This window comes from Anser cygnoides, chromosome 11 (genome assembly GCF_040182565.1).
Source record: "Anser cygnoides isolate HZ-2024a breed goose chromosome 11, Taihu_goose_T2T_genome, whole genome shotgun sequence".
NCBI lineage: Eukaryota > Metazoa > Chordata > Aves > Anseriformes > Anatidae > Anser > Anser cygnoides.
In genome coordinates, this window is record NC_089883.1 from 10,021,422 (window position 1) to 10,047,926 (window position 26,505).

At 36.4% G+C, this 26,505-nt stretch overlaps 1 protein-coding gene across 9 annotated transcripts in view; it reads right to left on the minus strand.

Annotated features, from left to right (window-relative positions):
• ADAMTSL3 (ADAMTS like 3) overlaps window positions 1-26,505 on the minus strand; it is a 202,564-nt gene that overhangs the window by 145,154 nt on the left and 30,905 nt on the right. For all 9 annotated transcript variants that reach the window (XR_007166140.2, XM_048071863.2, XM_067003899.1 and 6 more), the window contains one exon: window positions 13,175-13,294. Coding sequence is in view for 8 of the 9 variants with exons in the window: in XM_048071863.2 (XP_047927820.2) it covers window positions 13,175-13,294 (120 nt within the window). In the remaining variant the exon portion in view is untranslated. The remainder of the gene's footprint in view (window positions 1-13,174; window positions 13,295-26,505) is intronic.

Below are 26,505 nucleotides of genomic sequence, written 5' to 3' on the forward strand. Positions count from 1 at the left end.
GAGGCTACGATGCAAGTTTGTGCAATGCTCATTCTATACTGGGACACAAAAACAGTGCAGATGTAGAGGGACCTGCAAGCAGACTATCTGACTAGTGCAGTTACAGGACTACAAACACACAGAAATCACTTCCTAGATTTTCTCTTTTGTTTTAGTTTTGACCTAACATTACCGTGTTCAGAGCTGTTGTAAGCAGGTAGCTCTCCTCTGAGTCCTGACTACAACTTTGCTGGGCTTGTCTAGCCACACATTTAATTACAGTTTGGAAATTAGATGGTCAGAAGATTAACTAAACCTTAAATAGAAAAAGAGGCCTTCTGATACATAAATCTTGCAAGTATGGTTCCGTATAGCACAAGTCCAGATTCCTGAATGGTTTATGATTCTGTAAAATCTTCACTGTGCAAGACTGCATATACTTAAAATTTGCAAAGGTAGCAGCTTAAGTTATTTCTAAGCAGCTCATAAAAATCTGTCTTTAGCACTTTTTTCCTAAAAAGAAAAAAAAAAAGTAAAAGAAAGAAAACCAGACATACTCTAAGCTTAGTGAAAAGATAAGATTCTGGATATAATACCAATGTGACTTCACCCTTTATTTTGTAAAGTTTCAAAACAACACTAGATGAAAGTTTATACCTAAGCATAGGGAACCTGCCAAAATGAAAGTGAAAACCCAGCAAATTATATTTCAGACACCTTGACATATTATGCACCACGCATGCTGTCAGCTTCACTGTCCTTTCCTTTGCTGTAGGCCGAATGCTCGAATACCAATCTTATTAAACTACAACTCTGAATTTATCCACTATATATAACATTCCAGATGTCGTACCAGCTGGGAACAGGCCCTTAGGCCATCTTTGGTTGATCTCTTAGTCGCTTTCCAGCTTTTGCCAGGCATTCATCCAAAAATATGAAGGAAAGTGCTAAAAACAGATGTCAGAGCTAATGGTTTTTTTCTTCATGGTAGGAAATACAGAAAACTTGCACCCTACACCTATTCTATGAAATATGAATGTTGTCAACAAACCGTAAGTTAATTTTAAATTAAATCATAACATAGCAAAGTTAATTCATACACTATTTTTCTGACAACAGGCCAGCCTCCATCAGTCTGTTCTTTGAAAATATTATGTGGTCATTTGGATTTTTTCATTAAGTTGGAAAATCTTCTGATGTCGTCAATCTGCAAAAATGGTTTCAAGTCCCTCCTTTAAGAAAAAAAACATGCTTAAGATGTAAACTAGACTGATTGCAATTCATGGTAAGCTTTATGACAATGTCGAAGCACTGGGAGTTATTAAAACTGCACACATTTGAGCTATGAAGGAGGAAGACCTGTTGGCCCCATCTTATTACACAGACTATTTCAGCTTCCACTCACTGCAATATGAACAGGGAGATGTTCAGATCTTCCCAAGAGGTGCTCTTTTTGGGGTCTTACAGGAGTTTAAGCATGGAATTTCAAAGAACGGGGCTGGAAACAAGGCCCTGATCCTGCCAACACTTTTGCACATGTGCATCCTCACTTATGTGGGTATTTCACGGACATAGATGGGAGTCCTCACATGAATTGAGTTATGCATGTGCATAAGTGTTTGGACCCTAAACTGTAAGGTCTGTGGAAGAGAAGTCATCTGTCCTATCTGCTCTAGATGCTGTTCCAAGTTCTGTCCACACCAAAATATTAACAGACATACGTTGAAACAATTTTCAGAAAGACTTCATGATGCTGCTAACAAAACCTCCCTGCAGCATGCAGGATCTTGGTCTCACCTAGCGAAATAGAGAAGATCATTTCAATTACAATTATAGATCTGAGTAGGATGATCATTCCTTTTGACATTCTGAAGACACCCATTTTTCAAGAAGGAATTATTCGGAAATAGTCTTCACTAAGAGCAAGACACTAGCTGCACAGAAAAAGGAGGGCTATTCATAAGAAATATTTTCACCCTCCCTTTCTTTGCTTCCCATTCATTAGAGTGTAATGCTGAAAATATGAGAAAAACAGACTGCCCTATAGCCCATATTGAAGGAGCAGGGGAAGAGCAAACATTAACTGGCAAGTTCATTGTATAAAAATATTTGAGGAAAAAAAAAAAGTATCTTTTTTAAGTGGGATGATAAAAAGAGCAGGGAAAGCTTAAAATTTAGCCCTGGTACTTAAATAAGCTCCTTGGGATATAATTCTGATTCATACATTAGAATGCAATATTACCCTAATGTAAGGGGTTACCACTGAAGCCGGCACTCAAAGGTGGCAAAATTTCACTGTTTATAGTCTGATATTTGAAAATATACATCATCTATTAGTAACAAAAAAAAAAAAAAAAAAAATCAAGCCAATACACTTTACTACTTGTATGTAAAATTAATGCATTGTAAGTAATATTTTAAGTCAGTTTTATAAAGCTTTATAACAAAGAGGTATTTTGCCATGTTATATTGATATGATGCATTATAAGGAACAGTCTGAAAGAGCTCAGCTTGTTTCTTCTGATTTACACTGTATAATAACAACATTTAGACAAAGAAAGATTGCTGGCCTGTATACCATACAGATAAGCAAAAGTGATTTTTTAATTTTTTTTTCTTTTAGCAAACATGGGTTATATGTGCAGTAGCAAACTGCAGTGTCAGTATATTGTGATGTGAGTACAATATAAAGAAGCAAGACAACAAAAATTTTCAAAACAGAATTCATGTCAGCATTCATGGCATATGAAGGGCTTTACTCATATAAAAGTAACACTGGTAGTGTTACTACTAGTAAGATATTATGAAGCTAGATTCCACAGGTGTAAGTGACAGGAATTCTAACCCAATTGTTCAAGAATATTATATAAAAAAAAAAAAATCAGAATGTTTCCAGTTTTCAGAGGTCCAACTACTGGTCCTCTAGACCAAGAATCAACTTAGCAGTTACCTCTCTATAGCAAAGTGGGGAAAACAGAGAATGAAAAGGAATATTTGATTTACCAATCATTCCACAAAACATGATACCTACTGTTTGTGTCAACAACATTAAAGTACTTAAGACTAGTGTTCAAGTACGACATTACTCTACCAAAGACCACAATAAGTAGTCAAAGTATTGAGCACCTTCAACCATTGCTTTAAATCACATGCAAGCAGTTACTTCTGTACATAGCTTTGGACATGCAAGAAGGTGTAATGACATTCAAAGAACATCCTGCACACTGGACGTTGCTTCAGTGGTTTCCTGGGGATAATGATGTAGAGGCATTAGGGGAAAAAAATAAAAAATTAAAAAAAAAAAAAACAACTTTTAAAGCTATGTCCCAAATGGAAAAGCAACTATTATACATAAAACAGAAAAGTCACTCAGCTGTCATAACATGAAAGAATGTGAATAATATTTTCCATATATACACATATATATGTATATATATAAAATACAAAATACTTTCTCAGTTCTGTTACTGAAAGCTGTGCTCATCCTCTGTATCCTCACATACTGATAAGCCTCCAAATCTAGACTCAGCAGCAATGGTAATGGGAGCCTACCCACGCAACCTGACACTTGAAATACATTGCATCAAGCTGTTTAATTGTGTATTGCAACTATTTCTTGAAAATCAGCTTTTTAAATTATTATTTTATTCTTTAAAACCAAACTATTCCTGAATATATTGTTTCTTCAACCTAGTTTTATTCATATCCTGAAGCTCAATCATTCCTGCCCATCCTATGACCTGCCCAACAAATCAGTTCTTTTAGTTAAAAAAAGTGAATAACATCATTTTCCTCTGTTGTTTGACCTTCTCCCTTTCCATCAATCATTACCCTATCAGTCTCTTAACAAAACCAAGCAGCCAGGGCATAACTCCCTTTTGCAATAGAGATGACTGTTTATAAAACAGCATAACGATTTAGTGTCCAGTCATTAAATGAGAAGAGCTCCTGGTATTCCTGGCCATACTGCAGCCAGATCACTTAATTACATCACAAACTTTTACTGAAAGAGATATCAAAAAAGACAGTTGCTGAAAGCTAGGAAATAGCAGAGACAATCCCCTTATTTTGTCGTTATATCAATAGCACGTTATTAATGTATGTTGTGAAGCTTGCTACAGTTTGTTTCACATTAGGAGCATTAAAATACTTCAGATCTTACAGTATCACAACCTGTAACACTTTCTAAGCTCTGAAAATAATAAATACAGCTGTCAGCGACGATTCTCTCAAGAACCTATATTTACCATTTTGCTGTTACTGCCAAAATTGGTAATTAATGTACGTAATTTTCTTCCTTGTGAACAAATAGCTTTTGAAGTCTAATAGTTGGTAGGAATAAATCAAGTTTACTGGCAATGCTGACAGTTATTTTGAAATAGCGTGAAGTGAAATAACTGAAGTGGTAAAGAGATTGTACTTTAGCTGTCCCAAGGCTGGCTCATTATGCAAGTGCTAATGATATCAAGTACCATTTTAAGTATTTCTAGAAACAAAGCCAAGATATGCATATTTTTAAAAGAAGGCTTTTTACCACACCTTCCACATTAGTGGCATACAAATTGGTGTAGATTTATTTAGTTTCAAGTGTTCATCTCCACTAAGGTCATTGTGATATCCAATCTATGCTATAAATCTGTTTTCCATGCTGGACAGGCCTGAGAGGATAACTGCAAAGGATGAGAGGGATGTTATCCACACACTCTGCAATGTAAGTACTTTGTACAGACAATGTAAATTCCACTTAAATTACCCGTCTCCTTGCAAAACAATAGAATGACATCAGAAGAACCTTACATAAAAGATTCATTTAATCGAGCATTTTTCTCATTATTTCAAAGCCAATATAAACTGAAGTTTCTTTTATTCTTGCACTAAGGCTTTCCATGCTTAACGTGTCAACAAAGAGAAGGTGCTGTAAACTCACAGGTCTTTAAATGTTATCTGTGGCAAAAGCAGCACAGAAGAAAAACCCAATTAATCACAGACTTTTTCAAGAAAAATTCAGCAATACAATTTTACCTCCTAATTTGTGAAAAGCTTAATTTTTCACAGCTTGAATAAAGTCAAAAAATTTACCTACATTGTTAAAAAACAATACGGTGTTCTGATCTTGACTGAGACCACTGACATGTTCTAAAATGTATTTGCATCACTTGAATGAATTGTGTGAACAAATTCACCACTGGGCTTTATCAGCCTAAAATGTCCTCTCTTCCATGCACAATCTGAAGAATGACTTTCCAGTTCCAAGCATGTTTCCTACAGCACTTGTAACATATCTTTTTGATTTAGAAGCACTTCTCTACTATATCTCAATGAATGCTTATTGATAGATGACAGTAGCGGTGCGTCAGAGCAGTTTAAGCATGGGATCATTTCTGTTACCTCCAGACCTTTGAGAGTCTTAATTTAGAAGTCTGAGGCTAAGCCTTTATCAATGTCACTTTTTTGGATAGTGAATGTGCCAACTGCTGGGGGCACAAGGAGGTCAGTGGTGAATTCACATTACACTGTACGGATCTCTCAGTATTTAATCATTGTTCTCCAACAAAGAATGTCAAATGAAGGTCTAGGCTGTGTATTGTTAACTCATTTCATCAGGTGTTTTGTTACTACTTCAAAGTGACAGAACTGAGTTTAAGACTTTGCAGTAGAATGTTTGCCCAAATACACATCCTTGTCTGCTTCTAGGAGAAAAAGACCTTAAATCTATCAGAAGGAACTGAAAAATACTTTGGGGAAAGTTCTACATTGAAAACCTCAGAACATGAAAAAATGAACATTCAAGAAAAGATCAAGTCCATTATGAAAAAACATGCATAGCAGAGATGCTCTAAAAATAAGGGACTTTCAAGTTTTGATACAGACCACTCAGACTGAATAAAAATACAAATGTGGCAAAGATATATGCAAAGGGAAAAAAAAAAAAGGAAGAAAAGTATATCAAAAAGTAATTTGTCACAACAAATAAATTTTGTTTTCCTTTAGTACGCAAGATACTCCTGATTTTTTCCTTACGCAGTCCCTACAAATAAACTTCCTCTAATCTGAAGCCTTTCTACCCATGTCAGTGGTCTCAGTCACATACTCATTGCAAGCTGCTGCCAACACCACCCCAAGTAGGGGTACAGAACAAAGCTTTATGCATCCCTGTATAGAGTGGTACCAGTTAGAGCAGCCTCAGTATTCACCTAGCACCGAGGGGGCCAGGAATAACAGAAACACATGAAATAGTTTGTGTTCATTCTCCCTTCTTCCTTGACAAGTCATCTGGGGGAGCAACTTGAAAAAAGGTTAATTTGGGAGCTGTTTTCTGCTACCTGGGAATCCTCTGGCAGCAGGTAAGGCCGATATCATCACAGACACAGAAGGACCAAGGATCCAGGCCACTGAGTTTTACCACAAGATGTAGTGAATTAGGATTACAAACCTATATACCATTCATAGAAGGTATTTAATCCAAAATGATATAAAACTTGTTTTCTGCCCAAATTGTATTATTACAGGTTCCCTGTGAAGGCCGTATCTCACGTGAGGCAAAGACCTACTGACTTCAGCAGCTATGATTTACACACAGATCTTTGGCAGGGTTGGAACAAATTCGGTAACACAAAAAACAAGGAAGCCTGTAATTCTTAGTGCACAAAGAAAAAAAGCCTTAATGTACTGCATGCAGCACTTTCACTATTTTCTCTGTACAACAAAACCCCGGGCTTAAAATGTTAGTCGGTGCTTTAAGAAGTGCCAGCTGTCTATTCAGTTTGCCAATAAACAAAAGTATGTTAAACAGCTTTCAGTTCACTAAGCAATCTATCACGCACAAGAATATATCATTAATGATATAACTACTTGTGCAAATGCTAGTCACACACTTCCGGCAAGCAATTAGGATAAACAAAAGTATTTTTTCAATAGGATCATACCTACTGACTTATACAAACACCAGGCTGTAAGAGAAGTTTTGCCTGAAATTGTAAGTGGTTTTCATTTGCTCTTAATCCCTACCTCCTTTCCATCCCTCCCACTCCAAATCAGAAACACATTTCCCTTGATTATGGAGCTAATTTCTATACCCAAGTAAGTAATCTTAAAGGTAAAATAATAATAATAATAATAATAATTTAGAAGACGTTCAAATTAAGCCTGCAAATAAAAAACAACTGTGTCAAAATATAGGCTAAAGAAGCAAAAATATTAGGAACCTCCTAACATCACCTTTGGGTAAATTTCTGCTAAAACACTAAGTGATGCATTATATCTTCACACAGCCTTGCAAACATATGGCTCTAAACTCCTGGAACATGATTTAAAACTCCTTATTAACATCTGTAGGATTAGTACGGAGTACCACAAACCTGGCCTCAATTTGTTACTCACATGAGTAGTCCCAGCTCAGAGAATGGAATTACTTGCAGGATTTGGGTCAGTGGAGTTGGTGTTGAATGTTCAGTTACTCTAATATCAGCACATTGTCTGAATATGGATTGCAAGGCCAGACCATTTTTCAGCCAAAGAGGAATATTTCTAACAATACTGAAATTCAAATAGCTGAGCATTAGAAGTTACATCTCTGGTGCTTTGACAAAGTTAGTTCTATCAGCTCACTCAGAATACTCAAATGAAATTGCTGGAGTGTTGCATGTAGAAGGTTTGCAACACAGAAAAACACCCAAAATACTTTATGTCCACTTAACTGCTTGCTTTCCAAAAGAGTCTTTAAATAAAGAGCTGACTGGGATTTAAGAAGTTTTTTAAATAGTTCTGAATGCTTCTTTGGGATATCAACAAAAGTGTCAGGTCACAGTACAGCAAGTTTTTGGCTCCTCCAAAGGAAGGCTGGGACATTATGTATCTGGGTAGCAGGCATGCCACTAACTACAAATCTTACTTTGTCAGGATTAGAGCTCGTCTTCACTGATGTGTTAACTTGAAATAAGTTTTGTCCTTTACTCAACCCATCTCCAAGCTAAAAAAGTTCTATCTCCATTTCAGTGGTGATTTACATGCAAACTAGCTGGCCAACATGGGAGAGAATAAAAGGGCACAGACAAGGAGTGCAGCAGTCAGAGCAGAAAAAAAAAAAAGAAGAAAAAAAAAACACAAAAAACAGGCTGTGGTTCTCATACAGTTCCACAGGCAGAGTAGAGAAGATGACAATTATCAGCAGGCAGAGTGGGAAAAGCAGGTGGGAAAAAATGCTGGAAAAATCTGTCAGCCCGGCTGGATCCACAAGACAACTTCTGTCCCCGTTGTTGCAGGTTGTACAATACGCAAAAAACTTGAACAAGCAAACTCACCACTGTAAATTAAAGGTGGAATAATAGGTTCCTGTTCTATCAGTTTATTTCTGCATTATTTAATTATTTAAGTCCCCCCAGTCCTGGGTTCCACTGCTTTATTTTCATTAACCCTTTAAAAAACACAACAAATACACACACCCCAAAAAGGCAGAAACCAAGCCAGAGTATTTCTCCTTGTGGAAGACAAGACATATATCAGAATATTCATTCTTTCAGTTTTTGCCTTCACTTTGTAGCAGACTTTTCTTGCAAATCCAAAGAAAAGCCAGTTATAAAAAGAACTACACCAGCCTCAGCCTGTGTATTACAACTTGCACATCTACTTGGAAACAGACTCACTGGCTTCTACCTCACCTCACATATCTAAACACACTCAAGTCTGAAAGTGCAGATTTTCATTATTTTAATTGCTTGCTGGGTGGTTTCAAGATGCCAATATTTACCACTCTTCCTGACTGCATTTTTAAAAAGATTTGTTTAGAAACACTACAGTTCTTTGCCAAGATTGGCCTACTAAGTGCCATATGTCTAATTCCAGAATCAGGGCTTCCTTGTTATGAGTTTAAATTGGTAAACATCATAAAACATAGAAGGAGAAGAGTCAGCTAGAAAGCTAACTGATCAAGTAAACATTTTCTCACTTAGAAGATAACCTTTTTCTTTTTCTCTAGCCCCCACCCCACGCCCCAACCTCCAAGGCCCCGCTTCCAGCTGTCTCTTTTAGCCAGCCAAAGTGGAAAGGTACTTCAAACATCCAGCACAACCAAGCTTTCACTGCTCTCCTTGTTGGTGGTCCGTCATATGGAATGGTTTTAATAGTTGGAAGCAATGCCTTAAGTGTCAGAAAACAAGAACACTTTCTGTAAGAAAGCTTTCCAATACTACTAGTATTCTAGAAAAGAAAAAAAAAAAAAGAAAAAAAACCTCTTATAGTAGATTAAAAGGTGAAAAGCCAAAAGAAATGGGAAGAAACTAGGAAACTATTCCTTATGGCAAGGTTCAACTCATATCTTAAAGTTGGAGGAAGGGCTATTATTTATATACTTGTTTAAAAACTCATTCAGAGTGATAGGAAAGGGGCATATTTTTTTTTCAGTCTCAGATTTCTAATGGCAAGTGAAGTCTTTGGCTACACATCAAAATCTATCTGGTGCTATGTTAGATTTAAATTACATTGACTCAGTAGAATTTTAGAAATGCAGTATGCAATACACTGATGCAAGACATAGCTTGCTGAACAATGCAAGAGCTATAACAAAGTACTCAATGTACATATTTCTGCTCTTTAGGAGCCCTCAAAAAGTATTTGCATTGAATCACTATTTTTATTTTTCCCTGAAGATAATGGAGCAAATGTGTCAAAACTATTCTGTACCTTTCTGTTCAGATGTCACATAAATACCTCACTGAATAAAGGTAGCAGTATCTGATCTAGTCCTATAAGACATTTTCTTCTATAGTCATAATAGAGGAGGTTATATATATATATATATATTCACTGAATTTAGAAACCATCTAGCCAAAATATTTCATCTGCATGTAATTCTTAAATACACACATAGCAACTGAATATGCAAAGGGGTTAGTGCAATCCTGTGCAAAAAATGAGAGCACAGTCTTGCCAGATTAAACCAGAACAAAATGTACTGTCTTGCGTGTACAACATGAATCCATATGTAATTTTGCTGGGCTAGAACAGAGTACAGTGTGTTCCCATTAATATTTACTCATCTTCCATTTCAAACTGTAAGCTTTGTATTTTCAGATAGCAAATACTTTTGAATATTCAAGTAACAGCTAGTTCTATTTTACTGAGATTACTTACTGACAAAGGAATCCTGAATAAACTGGCTCTCTGCTTGAAAAATATCACTCAACAGCCAAAGAAAACCCCTCTGAAACATTCCTGTGTTTGGAGGACGTAAGGAAACTCATCTTGGATGATGATGATGGTGCTATATAGAAATAATACTCATCTATCCTATCAAACTGGACATTTTATTGGCCTGGGTATGAGGTACAGTGCTAAGTGGGAAAGGGCACACTTGGGAACACGTGGAAGGATCACTTTTCCTGTAAGGGTCTTGACATCTTGTTGACTAGCCAAAAAGGCATGGGTTCTTCTCCCGCTCCCATGCTACAATCTTAGGAGCCTGTCATGCATTTTCATCTTTTATTCTCCCTTCCATGAATACAGACAGACCATCTGACAATGGATTGGGTGAGACTTGTCTTCAGTTTTGTTGGGGTCAAGCACACAAGGTTATTTCACTTTCTCAATTTTCAAGTAAATTTATCTTAGGATGTGCAGGTACAACAGGATTCTGTAGGGATGCCCAGGGGACAACTCTAGTAATGTATTTCCCCACTGGCCAGCACCCTTTCAAGGTGGGGCAGGATAGAAAGCCAACAGATGAAATTAAACTAAATTATGGTGTGTGAGAATAAGCTATTGTGGTTTTTTGATTAGGTGGCAATGTTTCTGTACCAGTTTCATTCCAGTGTTGGCTACGTTATGTAATTAAAAGTAGCCTTTCAATTTACATAAATTCCTCTTTATTCACCTGCATATCCGTATCAGAACTACTGCATTTGTCTGCTTAAGTATTAAGAATGATTATAAGATGCTCTGTACCATATGTGGTAGTTTCATAAACAATGCTCTGTACCATATGTAGTAGTTTCATAAACAAGTAGGATTTTTTCTTTTTTTTTCTTTTTTTTTTTTTTTTTTGCCAGTAACATGCCTGACCATCTACTCAACAAAGTGGAGTAAACCAAGTAGCTGGCGTAAATTATATCTCACACCTATCCATAGCAGCCTACAAAATTCAAGAAATTAGCCAATGAATTAGTTTCGCCACCTAGTTTAAGACTTCTTTCCATTCATAAAGTGAATGCAATATGAAAGAGTAGAATGAAATACAGAAAACAAGAAAGTTATTTTTTGCCTCAGTTTGAATACACAAATTTTTTATGAACATTTCAGCAGAAGCATAAGTAAATTATAACTGTACATTATTATGATTCTATGATTAATGTCCTAGACAAGGACAAGGAAACAATATACACAATAATTTTTATTTATTTATTTTACACCCAGGAAAGTAAAGTAGACACAGGTCTACCTGCATTCCTACATTCCTACCTACATTCAATGCATTTATACGTATTGAAAAGTCCTAAGGACTGAATTTCCTCTGAAAAGGAACTACTACTAATAATACATTTGCCTTTATTTTCAACTTTCCAAAGTTTTAGCTTGAGTTCCAAGAACTCAAACTTAATTTCTTACTGCTCATTCTTCCTGCACTGTCTGGGAAGAGCAGGCTTCAAAGCTGAATTACATTTGTGAAAGAACAGAAGCTGACCATATCCAGGATCTGATTCAGATCCCAATGAAATTAATGGAAAACTTTCCATCAAATGCAATTGAGCTTGGAACAGGTTTCAGTATAGAGCTATGCTGGTATTTGAGGTTTTGTGGGGATTGGGAATTGTTTCATTTTGTTTTTTAATCAGCAATGCTATTCACTTAGTACAAACAGTCTACTCAAATAGACTCAGACAATCCCTCAGTTACATTTTATAGCCTTCTCTAAGAATTGCTCCATTTAACGGAGATTATTTTGAACAAAAGTGTATGAACTTTGCAGGATTTTTCTTCTACTGTCATTAAATGCAGCCTGGGTTGCAGCTGCATTTTTCTGTACTGCAAGTTGTTTCTTTCTGAGGCGTTTTGTCCAGGGGACATCTTACCTGAAAACCTTTTCTAGAGATGATACAAGATCTTCTAGGGTAACAAAAGTATGAATTACCCTAAACATATATAAGCTATATTCAACTAACCTACAAGTTCAACATGCTTGCTACTCAGTGTTTTCAAATTCCTTGGGTCCTCCTAAACAGCTACTCGGTATAAAGCTTTAAACTCATCTCAGTTCTCTTCTTTTTTAAAAGCAGCTGATGAGCAAACTCTTCTTTCTCTAAGTAGGTGCTGCAAGGAGATCACCTTTCAAAAATAAAGCTGTCAGTCACTAGACAGAACCATACCTTGTGACTGCAGGGCAAGTTTAGCTCTTCTCTCACTTTGGGGGATTGTTTCCTAACAAATTCCCTCTTCTTACACTAAGACATGTACTGTAAGTGTCTATGAATGTAATTCAGACTGTTTTGATGTGGAGTTTCAACTGACTTCTGGAACACATTGTGTTATGAGTAAATTTCCACAGCATGCCACACATTTCCTAGGTTTACTTTAGATCTTTTGCCAAGATTAACAACATTTCTTTCATGTTGCTTTCTTTACATTTATATCTATATTCCATGTTTAACAATGTTTCAATGGGTCTGGAGAATGCATTAAAGATCTTTAACTTTAAAATACATAATTTGTTGCTTTCTAAACACTGTGCTTCATCCATTATTCCACTTTGAATTTGTTTATAATTCACTCAACCTTCCCTTCTGAAAACTTCATGAACTGACAAAATTTGCTGACTTTTCACAAGCTAGAAAATGCAAGATCTGCCTTACACTGATTTATCCATGAAATAAAACAATTAAGAATAGGTCAAACTATTCACAGAAACAACAGTAAATTCTAATTCTACACATTTTACAATACTAACTATAAACATCTATTAACACATAACTAAAACATTGTTGCTTTCATCTCTATCACATCCCATAAACTTTTTCCACAAGTGGTTTTGGCGTATTATTTTCACAACTTCAATTTCATTTTGCTATAGTGTATTATCATTCATTTTGCTGTAAGTTTGATGCATCTTCAAAAGATACCAGACACTGTTTCTTAATTTACAGTAATATATATCTCAGAGTTACATGAATGTGACAATCTCTATCATTTCCACATATGGCATACTGACCTGGTCATCGTAACGGTAAGTGAGGAATTGTTCCCCTGTGGTATCCTCAAGAAAACTCCCTTGTGGAGAAAGCGCAAATTCAGGCAAGAAGTATGCACCTTGGGACTGCTCTGCTCTTGTCTGTAAGAGATTCAGAAAGGTCATGTTACAGCTATTATAGACACTACTCAAGATTTTAAACTATACATATAGTTACAATGAATAGACATGATCTGAGTAAAATGTTTTGTGTTTTTAAGGCACGGTATTTCAGGGCGGATACTTTGCTCCAGAGGTCTGTCACAAGGATTTAACAAATGCTTACAGGGATCCAAAAACAAACAAATGCATTGGTAGCAGAACCACTTATTAAAGATAATATCTCTGGCTTATCAATTACCACAGCTGAAAGACAGTGAAAAAACACACCGAAAAAGCAACATCAAGTTATGATTTCTTTTTGGTTACATGCTTCACTAGACTGGCTGACAAACTTGCAGACAATAATGGGTTTTTAGTTAAATACAGCATGTCTATTCTTACAGGAAAGCACAAAAAGAGAATTATAGTTTAGAAGACACTTTGGGAGTTCAGCTAGACCAGCCCCCTCAAAGTAGGGTCACCTGTGAGCCCATGACACTGAATTACTTTCCTGTCCTGCAGGAAAAGATTGTTGCAAAGAATAAATTGGATGGTGGGAGAGGGAAATGACTGAATTGAACACCAGACAGTGGTCCATATAAGTTCTGTAAGTCATGCGTAATTGGTGAACAGTGCTTGAGAACAGGCCAGGAGAGGAATACAGGCCCATTTTGAGCTCCAGAAGAGCTAATTCTGTCTGAATCAGAGCCACTATCTCCAAGTTGGCTGACACCTACGCCCTTGTTAGGCAAAGGTCCATGGTCTGATCCATGGATTTTCAGGTACCATAACACCCTTTGAATATGTTAGACATGCTGAAGACATGCTGCTTGAATATGCTGTCATTGCACTGTTGGTCTAAGACAGCCCAGCCACATAGCAATTGTACTGCATGGACACTTACGTCCTCATTCCTACTATCAGGCAGCAGCTCTGCCCTGGAATGCTAATTGGTTTGCATACAAGAGAAAATGAGCAATCGTCTTTTGAAAGAAGGGTACTGGATCCAGCTGGGATAAGGGAAGAGTGGGAAGGGCAAGAAGATGAAAGTTACCTTCCAAGAGGTTAAAACCTTTTAGGGAAGAAAAAGACTGAACTGTACAAGTTACAGCTGGACATTTACCAACAAGTCAACTTAACAAATGGAGTTTAATTAAACTGTTCTTATATTTTGACATATGCAATAATTTTACAGGAAAGCTTACAGTTGCCATCAACCAGTTTCCAGACTGTTGGCTAGAACTGTACCAAACAACAGGAGTATAACCTCATTTCCAGATAACTAGAGATTTCAAAAACAATCTATGTAATTCAACCAGTTCGTAGTGGAAAAGGAAGGCAAGAGCTTCTGTAGTGCCTCTCTTGTGCAGGGAATTCACTTTCTGAAGCTCACAACTTATCTCATAAAAAACAGATGCCATGTCATTCTCAGTGTGGGTCTGGAGAAACTTAACATTGCTGTTGCTTACTCTGTTCTGCAAAGAAATAGCTGTCAGCTTCTCAGACTGTAAACCCCATCATTCGTGACAAGCATTAAATTAACATACTTGTTCTAAATTGAGCAATCTTCATATAAACTAGAAATAGCTTGCAAAGGACACGTCTAGACTAGGGTAAAAGGTCACACTTTAGCTTGCTGGACTGAAGAAGATTTTAAAGAGAATTTTTTCACCAGGCCTGCATAATAGTAATTCATGTTCACATTGTGTTGTCATGACATTTTCTCTAAAGTCTGTTATACTAGTGGTCTCACTTTTATACTGTAGCCAACTGACTTTATCTATGCAGAAGTAAATTACAAAAAAAAAAAAAAAAGAAAAGAAAAGAAAAGAAAAAAATCTGCATTTGATAACAATAGTTTCCCCATAAAGTAACTAAGAGAGGTCCACTGTTGCACTTCATGCTGAATCCAACCTGGCTGCAGCTCACGCAGGCTTTGACATGTTAAGTGTAACCCAGACGTGAAACTGGCTGACATAATCTGGCATTTTTCCCCACTGGTTTCAATGGACTATCGATAGATCCTATATGAGGGAATATGGCAATGATGTAATCCTATGATTTCAGTACAGGGCTAATGGATAAGAGATATGCATTCTAAATCTCAAGTGGCCTGAGTTAAACTACTTGACATTTCTACCTCAGTTTCCCCAGGTGTAAAACAATTACAACATCAAGTGACCTGTATTAATAGTGTATTGTAAAGTTTAGTTTATATTTGTAAAATACTTTGGAAAAGAGTAGTACTAAATGTTAGCAATTTATAATAATATTTTGGAAAGAGCTGTCGAACTCAAGAACAGAAAAGAATCCATATTACTCTACCACACTTCTTAGAAAAATGTATATCATACTGCTGCTTGATTTCCCATAAACAAATTTGCCAGTAGGATATGCAGTGATTAACTGGTTTGTGCTTCTCATCTTTATAAGGTAAATATTTAAAATAGAAAGTCTTTGGACATTCATCAGTATTATGCTCTGAATATAAAAGACGCCAACATTTGAAGCTGAAATAATGATTTAATAAATATTACATGAAAAAACAAGGGTTTATCCCACACACATGAACACACATTCAACTTGTTTTTAATCAAAAGCTAATGAATGGCTAGTCACTAGGGAAGTAGAAGAATGCTTGCTAGATTAAGGCAAGATCTGGCTTTCAAGCATGGAAAAACTCAATGAAAAAAGGTGAATTTTTTATGAGGTTACACCTGAGGTTATAGTGGAAACTGGTCTAAGTGCAACAAGAGGTACCGCTACCTACCTAGTATTACTAAAGTGAAGGAGAAATGCAGCAAAACATTCAACTGAAAGCAGAAAAATATTAAGAATGCACTGAGTTGCGTGGCAAGTGGATTTTGGATCCAAGTAAATACAGCTAATGCACAACCTAAATCAAGAAGTTTGTTAACAAAATCATAACTTTCTCAAATAATTCTTTTGAATCAACTCAAAATAGCATAAAAATATTTTTCCCCTCTAGGTATAGGCACTTTCAAGTAAGCTGCATTTTTACTGTCTGAACCTCTCCAATACACTTCCATTCATACATTGTACTGAACACAAAATGCACTGTTTCCATTTGGTCCGCTTTATTCCCCACTGAGGAGTCTATCAATGTTCCTTGTGAGCCTTTTATATTTCTATGGGTACTTTTGCCTAAACGTAATTCACATTTCAACAGTCTGTGGTTTTATAGTGTATTTGGGATCATCTCTGAATGATATAGCTAATCTGATATAAATTTATGTTTTAAACTAAAGACTGCAAGTTTCAGAAAACAATTATATTTCATGCTAGTGTTTTAACTCTCTTTAATGGCCAGTTTAATGTTAATAGCTTCAAGTTAAATGTGTGAAATTACAAGTACAGTTAAGATTTAGAACAGGCATTTTAAAACAGCTTTACGATTCCATGATCTTATTAGAGATGAAGAAAGAAGGTGATAATGTAGTTAAACCAGGTAATACTCGCTACATAAAATCTATTAAAATTAATGCAGATAAACAGATAAATTGGTGTTTGAAAACTTTTCCGGGTACCAGTTAGTCAGAACATGTTTCTTATTAGTCAGAAACTGAAAAAAAAAAAAAAAAAGTCTTCCATCCTACATCATTCTACCTATGTGATCAAGGAGAAATATCCTGATACGTAGATAATGTATGTAGGTTCTGGGAAGTGTAAAATGGCACTGTGCCTATTCAAAGGCTTATGCTCTGAGCACATCTTTGATCTCAGGCTGTGATTACTTCCTCACTCATCACTCCCCACCTGAGTGCTTAAAGATTAAATTACTCTTCCACTTTCAATTGCAGAAGACAAAATGAACAGTTGATATCCAAGTCTCTGGTTTTTAAATCTCCCTCCACCGAGACTTGCCTGTTGTCATTTTTACTGCTGCCCGATTTCATTGCTCTATGCGCTACTCTGAATAGAAGCATCTTCACAAGGTGAAGTTGCTAGATTCAAGGATTTTATGTTTTATTACTGCAAATAAGAGAGGAATGGTTACTGAGAGCTTCCAAGCCAATGTGAATATTAAGTAGCATGGTCTAGTGCCATGAACTGAATCCGTAGGTCAAAACAGTGGCCAGCACCAACTACTCACACAACACTATTTGGAGGAGTTTTGTTTGTTTGTTTTGTTTTTTTTAATTTATTTTATTTATTTTTAAGCTAGCAACTAGCTCTAGTCAATCCCACATACTATCCACTAGTGACTGAAGTACATTAGGTTTGCTGCCAGTGCACATCTTCTGATTTTTTCATCCAAAAGGAACCTTATTAGAACACTTTTTCTTTTGTTGTCCCTCCTTGGTATCCTGGATTTATATTAACTATTAATAGATTTATATTCATATATATATAATTATATAAATATTATATTATATAAATATATAAATATTATTATAAACAATAATATTATATAAACATTATATAAATTATTATATAAATATATATAATATATAAACATTATATAATATATTTATATTAATATAATATATATATAAATATTATATTTATATTAACTAACATCCAACTCACTTGAAATTATCAAATCAGAGCAAACACTAAAAGGTAGAGTTTTCCTGTGACTATAAAAAAATATGTTTAACCACTGGTCATTCCTTCCAAGGTACAGATTAAGAATTTCATCCAAGGATTTGAATTGTTATTGTAATTTCAGATAAATTGGAAATTGTAGTTTAGTCTACAATACTTGGGGATCATTTGACATAAAGGATATTGCAAAGTTCAACTGAACATCATAATAACATGCCACTATTCTATTTAATCATAGCCACCAGAAGACTGGAAAATGTGTTCCCTAATTATATATAAACAAGAGAAGCTTTAGAAATGTAGCTTTCTGCTCAGTGATGAAGGTCTAGAAGATGAGAAAATGGAGACCAAATGTCTCAAAGAAATGTCTTGTACATAATTAGAAATAAAACACTTATATTTCAGATGTAATAATTTTATTTTTTGAGTTTCTTGGGACCAAAAAACACATTAAGAGGTAAAATAAGAACTATGCTTTTATGTACACCTAGTGCAAATTAGTATTACCTGGACTTAAATCACTCTTTCCCTAACAAAGCCTGTGTGCTTGCTAAAAATAGGGAGCATAAACAGAATAATGAAAAAAAGTTCAAAATGATCCATCTTAAATGCCAAAGATGACAAAATACCACACTGTTCCTGAAACTGCCTCAGTATCTCTTTTTTAAGAAGGGGAACAGACAAAAGATAAATGTCCAGTGACCTTGAGCTTTATAGTTATGTGCAATTGCACTATCTTCCCAAGGTAAATTCTGTAACAGAAAACCAGAAGAGTGCATTTGTGGCTCTTTTAGTAGCTCTTGTTGGAAGGGGAAAATTAGTCATGGTCTTCAAAGTATTAATTTCCAAAATCCTCATTTTAGGGAAAAAGATGGGAAAAGAAGCAAATGAGAAATTGCATGTGTATTCTTAATAACTTGTATTTACATGTTCATCAGATTAATATGCATGGCAAGTCCAATCATATACCAAAATGTATGCCTTCCAATTTAATTCCTCATGTTAAGTTTCTGTCTAAGCTGCTGTAGCATGATTTCCGCCCCAGGGAACTAATATGCAGGCTAAGTAGCAGTTCAGTTTAATGGATTTTCAAGGACTCCGGTATAAAAAATGTTAGATGGAATATAGCCGTCCAGTCTCATCACTAGATGAAGAAGTATGTTAGCAGATAAACAAAGTCACACCAATATTTCAAAGCTTCAGATATTGCCAGAGCAAGCAATGCTGATGAATAAATATCTAGTAAGATTTATATTAGCTTTTGTTATGGTCAAGATTTACAAAAACAACTTCCTAATGCTATATGCTATGAAACATTTAAAGACCCTGGAAGTGAGCTGAGTTTCCACAGAATCTGCCAGCAGTTCAGCTTTTCTGTAGACCAGGCCAATTATTTAAAATAGTAATTAATATTAAACTAAGACACCAACATTTCAAACCAGAATTAAAATATAAACTTTTTTTTTTTTTTTTAAGAAAAAAGAAGGGACTCAAAAGACACTTGCTAAGCTGCTGAAATGATGAAAACGAAGCAGTTCTTCATTGAAGAACCCCTGCAACTCAGAATGTGGCTGCCAAGGTTCATCAGGGAAGTCACAACTGAGATGAGACAACCTCGAAGCTGAACCAGAAGTTCTTCCAAAGACAGATCTCAAGTGTGACTCAACAGCTGTTTTCACGTCTATGCATGCACTGGTCTGCTAGTTAAAGGCAGACTTCAGGACTGCCTGATTTAAGCACAAATCAAATGATTTTTCGTCTCACCATCTGTCATTAGAGATTTGTTTAGAATACGTAGAGATAAAACAAGCTTAGGAAAACGTGTCTGTAACTTGAAAATACATACAAAGTTAAGTGAAAGAATTCATAAGCATTTTGCATCAGGTAACTATTTATGACAGTGAAGAAAACAGTTGCCCACACCATTTCCGCTGCTCCAAACAAGCCCATCCTGCAACCGCTTGAGGATCTGAGTCATTCCCAACTTGAATGTGCTCAAGATCGTGTCCTCAAAGCAAAATATTTTGCCTAATCTAAGCCTTTTTCATGATGTAGGTTTGTACAACTTAAAGCAAACACAAGAGGGGTAACGGAGATCATTTTGGTTTTAAATTAAGACACTATCTCTCAGTCTTTCCATAAAGCTATTTTACCAAATTTTCTCTTGATTAAATGTAAATACATTTTCTTTGTCACAAGTTGGGCTAGAGACAGAGATCGACACATTTTGAAAATCTTTCTTTACCTTGTTAGATTTATACTAGTGATTAAGCTTTTGGATATTTATCAACAACTACTTATGTTTTCTCTTTCTATGGTCTGGCTAAGGGATTAAACTTGTCACTGAAAGACTGCAGTACTATTTAGCTAAAATCTCATTTAGTCTCAAAACCCAGCTTAAATATCAACTCTGCTTCATGTTTCCAAAAGAAATATGAAACCCAGAGTTTTCCCTCCTCCAATGAAGTTCCTTCTATGCTGCATTAGGCAGACCGTCCTCTTTCTGCAGGATTGATATGCCTAATATTTGATTTTGAAAGAGCTGTGCTATCAGCCTGAAGTTGCTCCCAGTGATATAAACGGCAATGCACACACCAACAGCCTTACAGAACCAGGGCCCAAATACATCTGCAGCAGGACAACTCTTGCAATATTACACTTGCTATCAGCTACTCAGTGCTATTTGGCTTTGCATAAACAAAAGCCAATGTGAGAAATATTAGGAGATAATAAAATAAGTATATAAGGAGAAATATTAACACTCTTAAATAAGATGACCCTGAAGTAATTAATTTTCAAGTATTGTCAGAAAGTTAGTGACTGTGGATCAGACTCTGCTTTCAAAATATGCAATGCCCCGTTATTTCCTGAGCCTTCAGTTTAGCCTTTGGGGGAATGGGCACAACAATATTTAGAGCCAGTTTAAAAGCAATTTTATAGCATATGGATAAAACTTACGCTATAAAGTCTGGATATTACTATTACCAGTGAGAGTACAGTTACATATACAGAAAGGGTACAACAAGCCTATTCTTTAGAACATGAAAAAAGGTTTGAAAAGACATGGATTTACCAGTAGGAAGAGAGGAAATTAAGTAACAGCGAAAAAAGTAATTTTAATTCCTGTCCCCTGATTCCCTGCCACAGCAGTGACACGATTTATAAGCCCAGCACAGTGTGATGTCTATTTTCTGTCTCCTTACAGATGCTAAGAAGCTGCATTAAATAACATCAGTGGCATCAGTGTTGAGAGGCTGCTGGCAGTGAGGTGAACAGGGACTGTACCTGCTGTATTGAGGGAAAGTGATTCGTTCTTGAACTTGTATCTCCTGAATATGCAGCTTGACTAGTCTATCACATTTTTCTGTTTCTTTGCTTGTTTACTGGTTTTATATAAATGTCTTGTTCAACCATTTATCTTAAAGCACTGGCTCACGTTAACACAAAATGCTAACAAATTTGAATGGTGAAAGAAAATTCTACCTGCACATTGGCTGGGGCTTGGTGCTTTGGGGGAGCAGGAGGAGTGGGTAAAAGGACATTTTCACCTTTTTTTTTTTTTTTTTTTTAAAGATTGAAGGTACTAGAATCCTCTTGATGGAACACACCTTCATGCCAAAAACAGTGGAAGTGAAGAACATCTTGTTAAAAAATTTAGAAGTGTGACAAAACTTTCATTAATCCATCTTTTTAAAGTCTTGCAAGCAAGACGGAGTTAACTGAAGGCTTCTAAAAGTTTTTATCCCTCCTTTCACCATATGTTCAACACTATTCCAGACAAAACCCACCTTTTATTCTTTATTTATTAGCCTAATAATTGGCAAAATTCTTGTCATAAATCAAGTGCTTTTAGCATTATTGGAACATATTCACATGGAACTCCTGAAGGTCTCTAAGGGTCTTTCTGGTCTACATAGAAAAAAAATATGCTACAAAAATACTGCCAGTTTCCTTAGCAAGGAAAACAGGATAATCTGTAGTATTTTTAATCTATGTTAAAGCTTCCTTTATCATGACCACTGTGCAGTGAAAGCTTTTTTTTTTTTTTTTCTTGCTAAACTGACAGGTTGCTACCAGTTGAATGGACTCCTTTGCAGGAAGCAGACAATCTTGCTTGTTTTTCTATGGACACATGACTGCAGCCTGCCCATATGTCTCCTTCAGTGACACGCTGAAGGAGACTGAAAGCATAATCCTTTAGGATCAGCAGATTTATTTACAGAAGGCAAGAAAGGAACATAGTTTAGGTTACGTGGGATCACTGTCAGAGGTAGTAGAATTATAAAACCTAACAAAATCAACACATGCACTGAATGAAGATGCTCATATTGCCTTAGGATTAAAGAAAAAAATGAAACAAGACAATGGATATCATACAATTCCTTCATTGAGCAGTAGGAGCCTCTGTCATGGAGAGGCAAGCAAGACAACTTAATAGCTTTGGCAGTCCATGCACTAACAGATATTAGGATCATTTAGTAATAACAAAAAAAAACCAAACAAACACAAAAAAACGATTGTGGGCTATATGGGATGAGTGAGTCTGTAGTAAGCTAAGGGCTGCAAGTGCTTAACCCTTTACTAGTGAGATAAGTGGCACAAAACAACAGAGCAAGGGCAACATCACCCTCTTCTAACAGATGACTTCCTTCTCATCCCCTCACCCAGTAGGACTAGACAATCACTCTAGTAATGCTAAGGAAAGGGTGTAAGAAAGGCACGAATGTTCCCAGGTAACTAGGAGTTGGATCTAAATGGGAAGCCTCCTAAAAGTCAACATAAAGGATTTGGGTCAGCTGAAACAAGATGGCACTGTTCTGTGAGCAATTCTGTTCAGTACTTGCAAAATGCCCCCTTGTTTTCATTTCACAACAGAGAAGTGCCCACACCGCCATGACTGCCAGGTCCAGGATTTAGGGAACAATATCTCAGCTAGACATGATTAACCTGTCTGCATGCAGGTTTAAACACATCAAGCAAGGTAGTGCAGGTGGCTAGAGATTCACAATTTATATGTGAACAAAATGGGACCTAACACATTGTCACATACTGAAAAAAAAGTTAGCCATTATCATATAAATAGGCTAATGATGAGAGAATGTAGGATAAAAATTTCACGCAATACTTTGTTCATATGCAGTATATTATACCTAGTGAGAAAATCTACTTAGCTCTTCTATACTCTAGTATTATGGTGCTATTCATCAAGAGATCTCATATTACTCTAAGTTGTCATTATCCTCATTTTACAATGGCTACTCTCAAGAGAGTCTGGCTAAGAATGACATGGGACTCCTGACTCAGATTTTCCTGATTCTTTTTAATTTAAATTATAACCTTAATGTTATTAATGTTATGTTATGTTAGTGTGATTATTTGTATTTAATTTCCTTTAGAGTTTTTTTCTTTAATAGTGATATAATTTGAACTGACATAGTAACATGCATTTCATATACTTCAGTTGAAATTGTGCCTAAGGGCCGTGAAATTCTCATCTATAAGCTGTGTAAGGAAAAAACCTCTGGCGCTCAGAAGCCAAACACCTGCTAGAACTAGTGGCGGATCCAGATTTTTAAGAGAATTCCTGTTGCATAATGAAAGCACAAAGAAGGGAAATGTGTGGGGCGATGGAATGGTATTAAAACCACAGCACTTAGGGGAGAAAAAGAATCCTAAACCACTATATTCAGTATTCAGAGCTAAATACTGAAAATCTTGATATTAAAGAAAGATGTTCACAAGTGCAAATAAAAACAGAGGCTTTCTGTGATGTGGGGAAGGCTGAGCAGTGACTCCTTTATGTGTCACAGGGCATTGCCATGCCTTGCATTGCTAATGACAGGGAGTTCTCTCCCTGCACTCAATCTCAGTACATCTGCTTCTGATTCAGGTGGCAGGGGAAAATTGGCAAGTATTCCAGACCAAAAAAAAAAAAAAAAAGAAAAAAAAGCCTGTCTTAACACTAGTAATTTTTCATCATTTCATTCTTTCATCATTGTCATTAGCAACAGCATGGTGTTTACCACGAATTAAACAGGTAAACGCAATATGTCAGGTTTTTCTGCTACTGTAAATGACTACAAATTCTCAAAACAGAAACAGACCTGGAAACACAGGCAAACTCCCAGCCACCAAGAAGTGGAGAATTTCCTCAGTAAGGAAAATCTATCTTTGGTGCAACTATATTGAAAATCAAGCTGTCCAAAACAGAAATAGAACTACAAGATCATTAAGGAATTTTGACAGATTAGGAATATAGAAAGTTTTTGACAAACATCTTCCATCACAAAACCTCTCAATGAATAAGACCCTCAAAGAGTCTAGCAAATACCATACAAGCAGGTATAATCCAGGTAGCAGGAAGAAAAATCACATCTATATAAGTATAAGGTGGCAAGATTCCTCTTCAGAGGCAAGTCAAAACAGTTTACTGTAGGATGAATACATAAATATCCCTCAAAAAAAAATAAATGTATTTGTCATACCACAAAGGTCACTCAGCTATACTAAAGTAACTACAACTAAACACAAGACGTGTGAACAATCTTTATTGATCAGCGGTGTTTGCGGACCTACTTCAGTGACTTCCACAAAGAATAAATGCACATAGATAAGGCTGTGTAAAGACTTGTGCACACCCAGATTAAAAGAGCGAAATCACTCAAGTAAATGGAGAACAACCACAGTGGCGCCAGAACTCCTCTGGTACATTCCCAAAGCATCAATACGACCTCCTGCATGACGCAGGCTATAGAACTGGGCAAGGAACTGTCTCCGGCATGTTCATCACCTTTTTTTAAAACAGGAAACATTTTCAGAAAGTTTCAGTCACAATTTTAACAGGTATCAAGGAAAAGGGAATATACCTAATAACGTTATTTCCACATTTAGTTGAACTTCATTGTTAAAATTCTCTATATTACTTTGCCCAGCTTCCTCTCCAGGCCTTTGGACAAGCTTATAGTTTTTTGTTTGTTTGTTTTTTCCTGCTATGTCATAATGTCCTTTATTATTAGAAATTCTTTTCTCCCTTTTGCCCAGTCAAGATGGGAAAGGACAATTCAGGTGGTGTGTGGTGGCCTAACATCACCAGTGAATGACCAAATACTTAAAAACTCACGTCAGGTACTGCCACCCCATGGAAGAAAGGACAGCGTTAGTCCAGGCTCTCTTATCCATCTCTTTTCAGAGGAGCACTGAAAGCCCCTGCTACCATCTTGTTAACACATCTTCAAAAGGGGCAGGGGGGTCCCAAAACTCTAGTTGCAAAGACAGACCACCCTGAATAAAGGTGTAAATAATGAAAATGGTTTTCCTCTGTTACGTCTAACAGATGAATCCTTTCTCACCTGAAAGAAATTAGACTGTAAAGAATGCCCCAGCCAGATGTTCACTCAGGCTAACCTGCCATTTACACCAGCTCACCACATGAATGTGTCTAGCACATGGAGAGGAAAACATGATTTTTCCACTGTTAATTTTCCACCGCTTCTGATAATTTTAGTGATATTAACCCAGTTCTTCACCTACCCTTCTCTCTCCATTGCAATAAGTCTCTTTGCAGGGTTTATGGACTGAGCAGCCTTGCACACTGACTGGGTCAGGCACATTTTCACAATAAGGAAGCAGTTAAATGGTCATGGCTCTGCTGTAGGAATGTTGGTTTAAGGCTATTAATAAGGCACGTGAGGTGAATGCCTTTCAGCCAAGCGCCCTCCACGTGTGCCCACCTGTTTCAGCAGGATTTTAAAGAGAAATTCCCGAAAGAAACTGTTCACAGCACGCAGCCTCTAAGTCTCAAATACATTTTGCAAATACTCCAGATCTTTTAAGCTTTTTATGCTTTGCTGATGGTAAAAATACTGATACTGATACACCAACCACCAGACAAAGCATGCTACTTCCCAGTAAGACTTTTTTTTCCTCTCATCTATCATTGAGTTTATTGTTATTAAGTTTCATTCTCTTTGTCATCCCCAGCAAATCTTTTGCTGCTGAAATGCTTTCCTTTACCCAGACCCAGCGTTCAAATGCTGCAACTCACTTTTCCAAGCATGCTTCCACAATGTTCCATATTTAACTTACTCAGCCTCATATTTACTTCTCAGCTTAACTCTGCTCCCTCAGTCCACTAAGGCCAGTCTCGTTATCCTGATCCATTCCCTTTCTCATTTCCTCTTAATCTTTTTGAGGAAGGGAAGCAGTTGTTCTCCAAGTGTTCTTTGTCTTTTTATGTCTCTTGCCACTGAACGCATCTCAAGCAGGGCAAGGTTTTAATTGTGTTGTATTTAGTCAGACACGTGGTCCAGCATTGAAAAGAAAAATGCTGACTGAAACGAGGTCAATAAATGAACAAAAACAGATAGCATAAAGAAGCAGAAACACCCTAAAAAGCAAAGGCTCCAAATATGAAAAGACCAAATATGAAAAAGGACCTACCACTAATCTGAAGATTGTCCCCTTCTGGGTCACACTATCTACTAGCTTTAACTGGGAGTATTTCATGTGTATACTTCCTAACAAGCCACTACTTTGATAACTATGCCCTAGTGGCAGAAAAAACAGAGCGACTGAAGGCTCACGTGGCAGGCACTACAGTCATCTGTTCAACGGCAACTGTTAAGACTAATGGTCATTAGTTT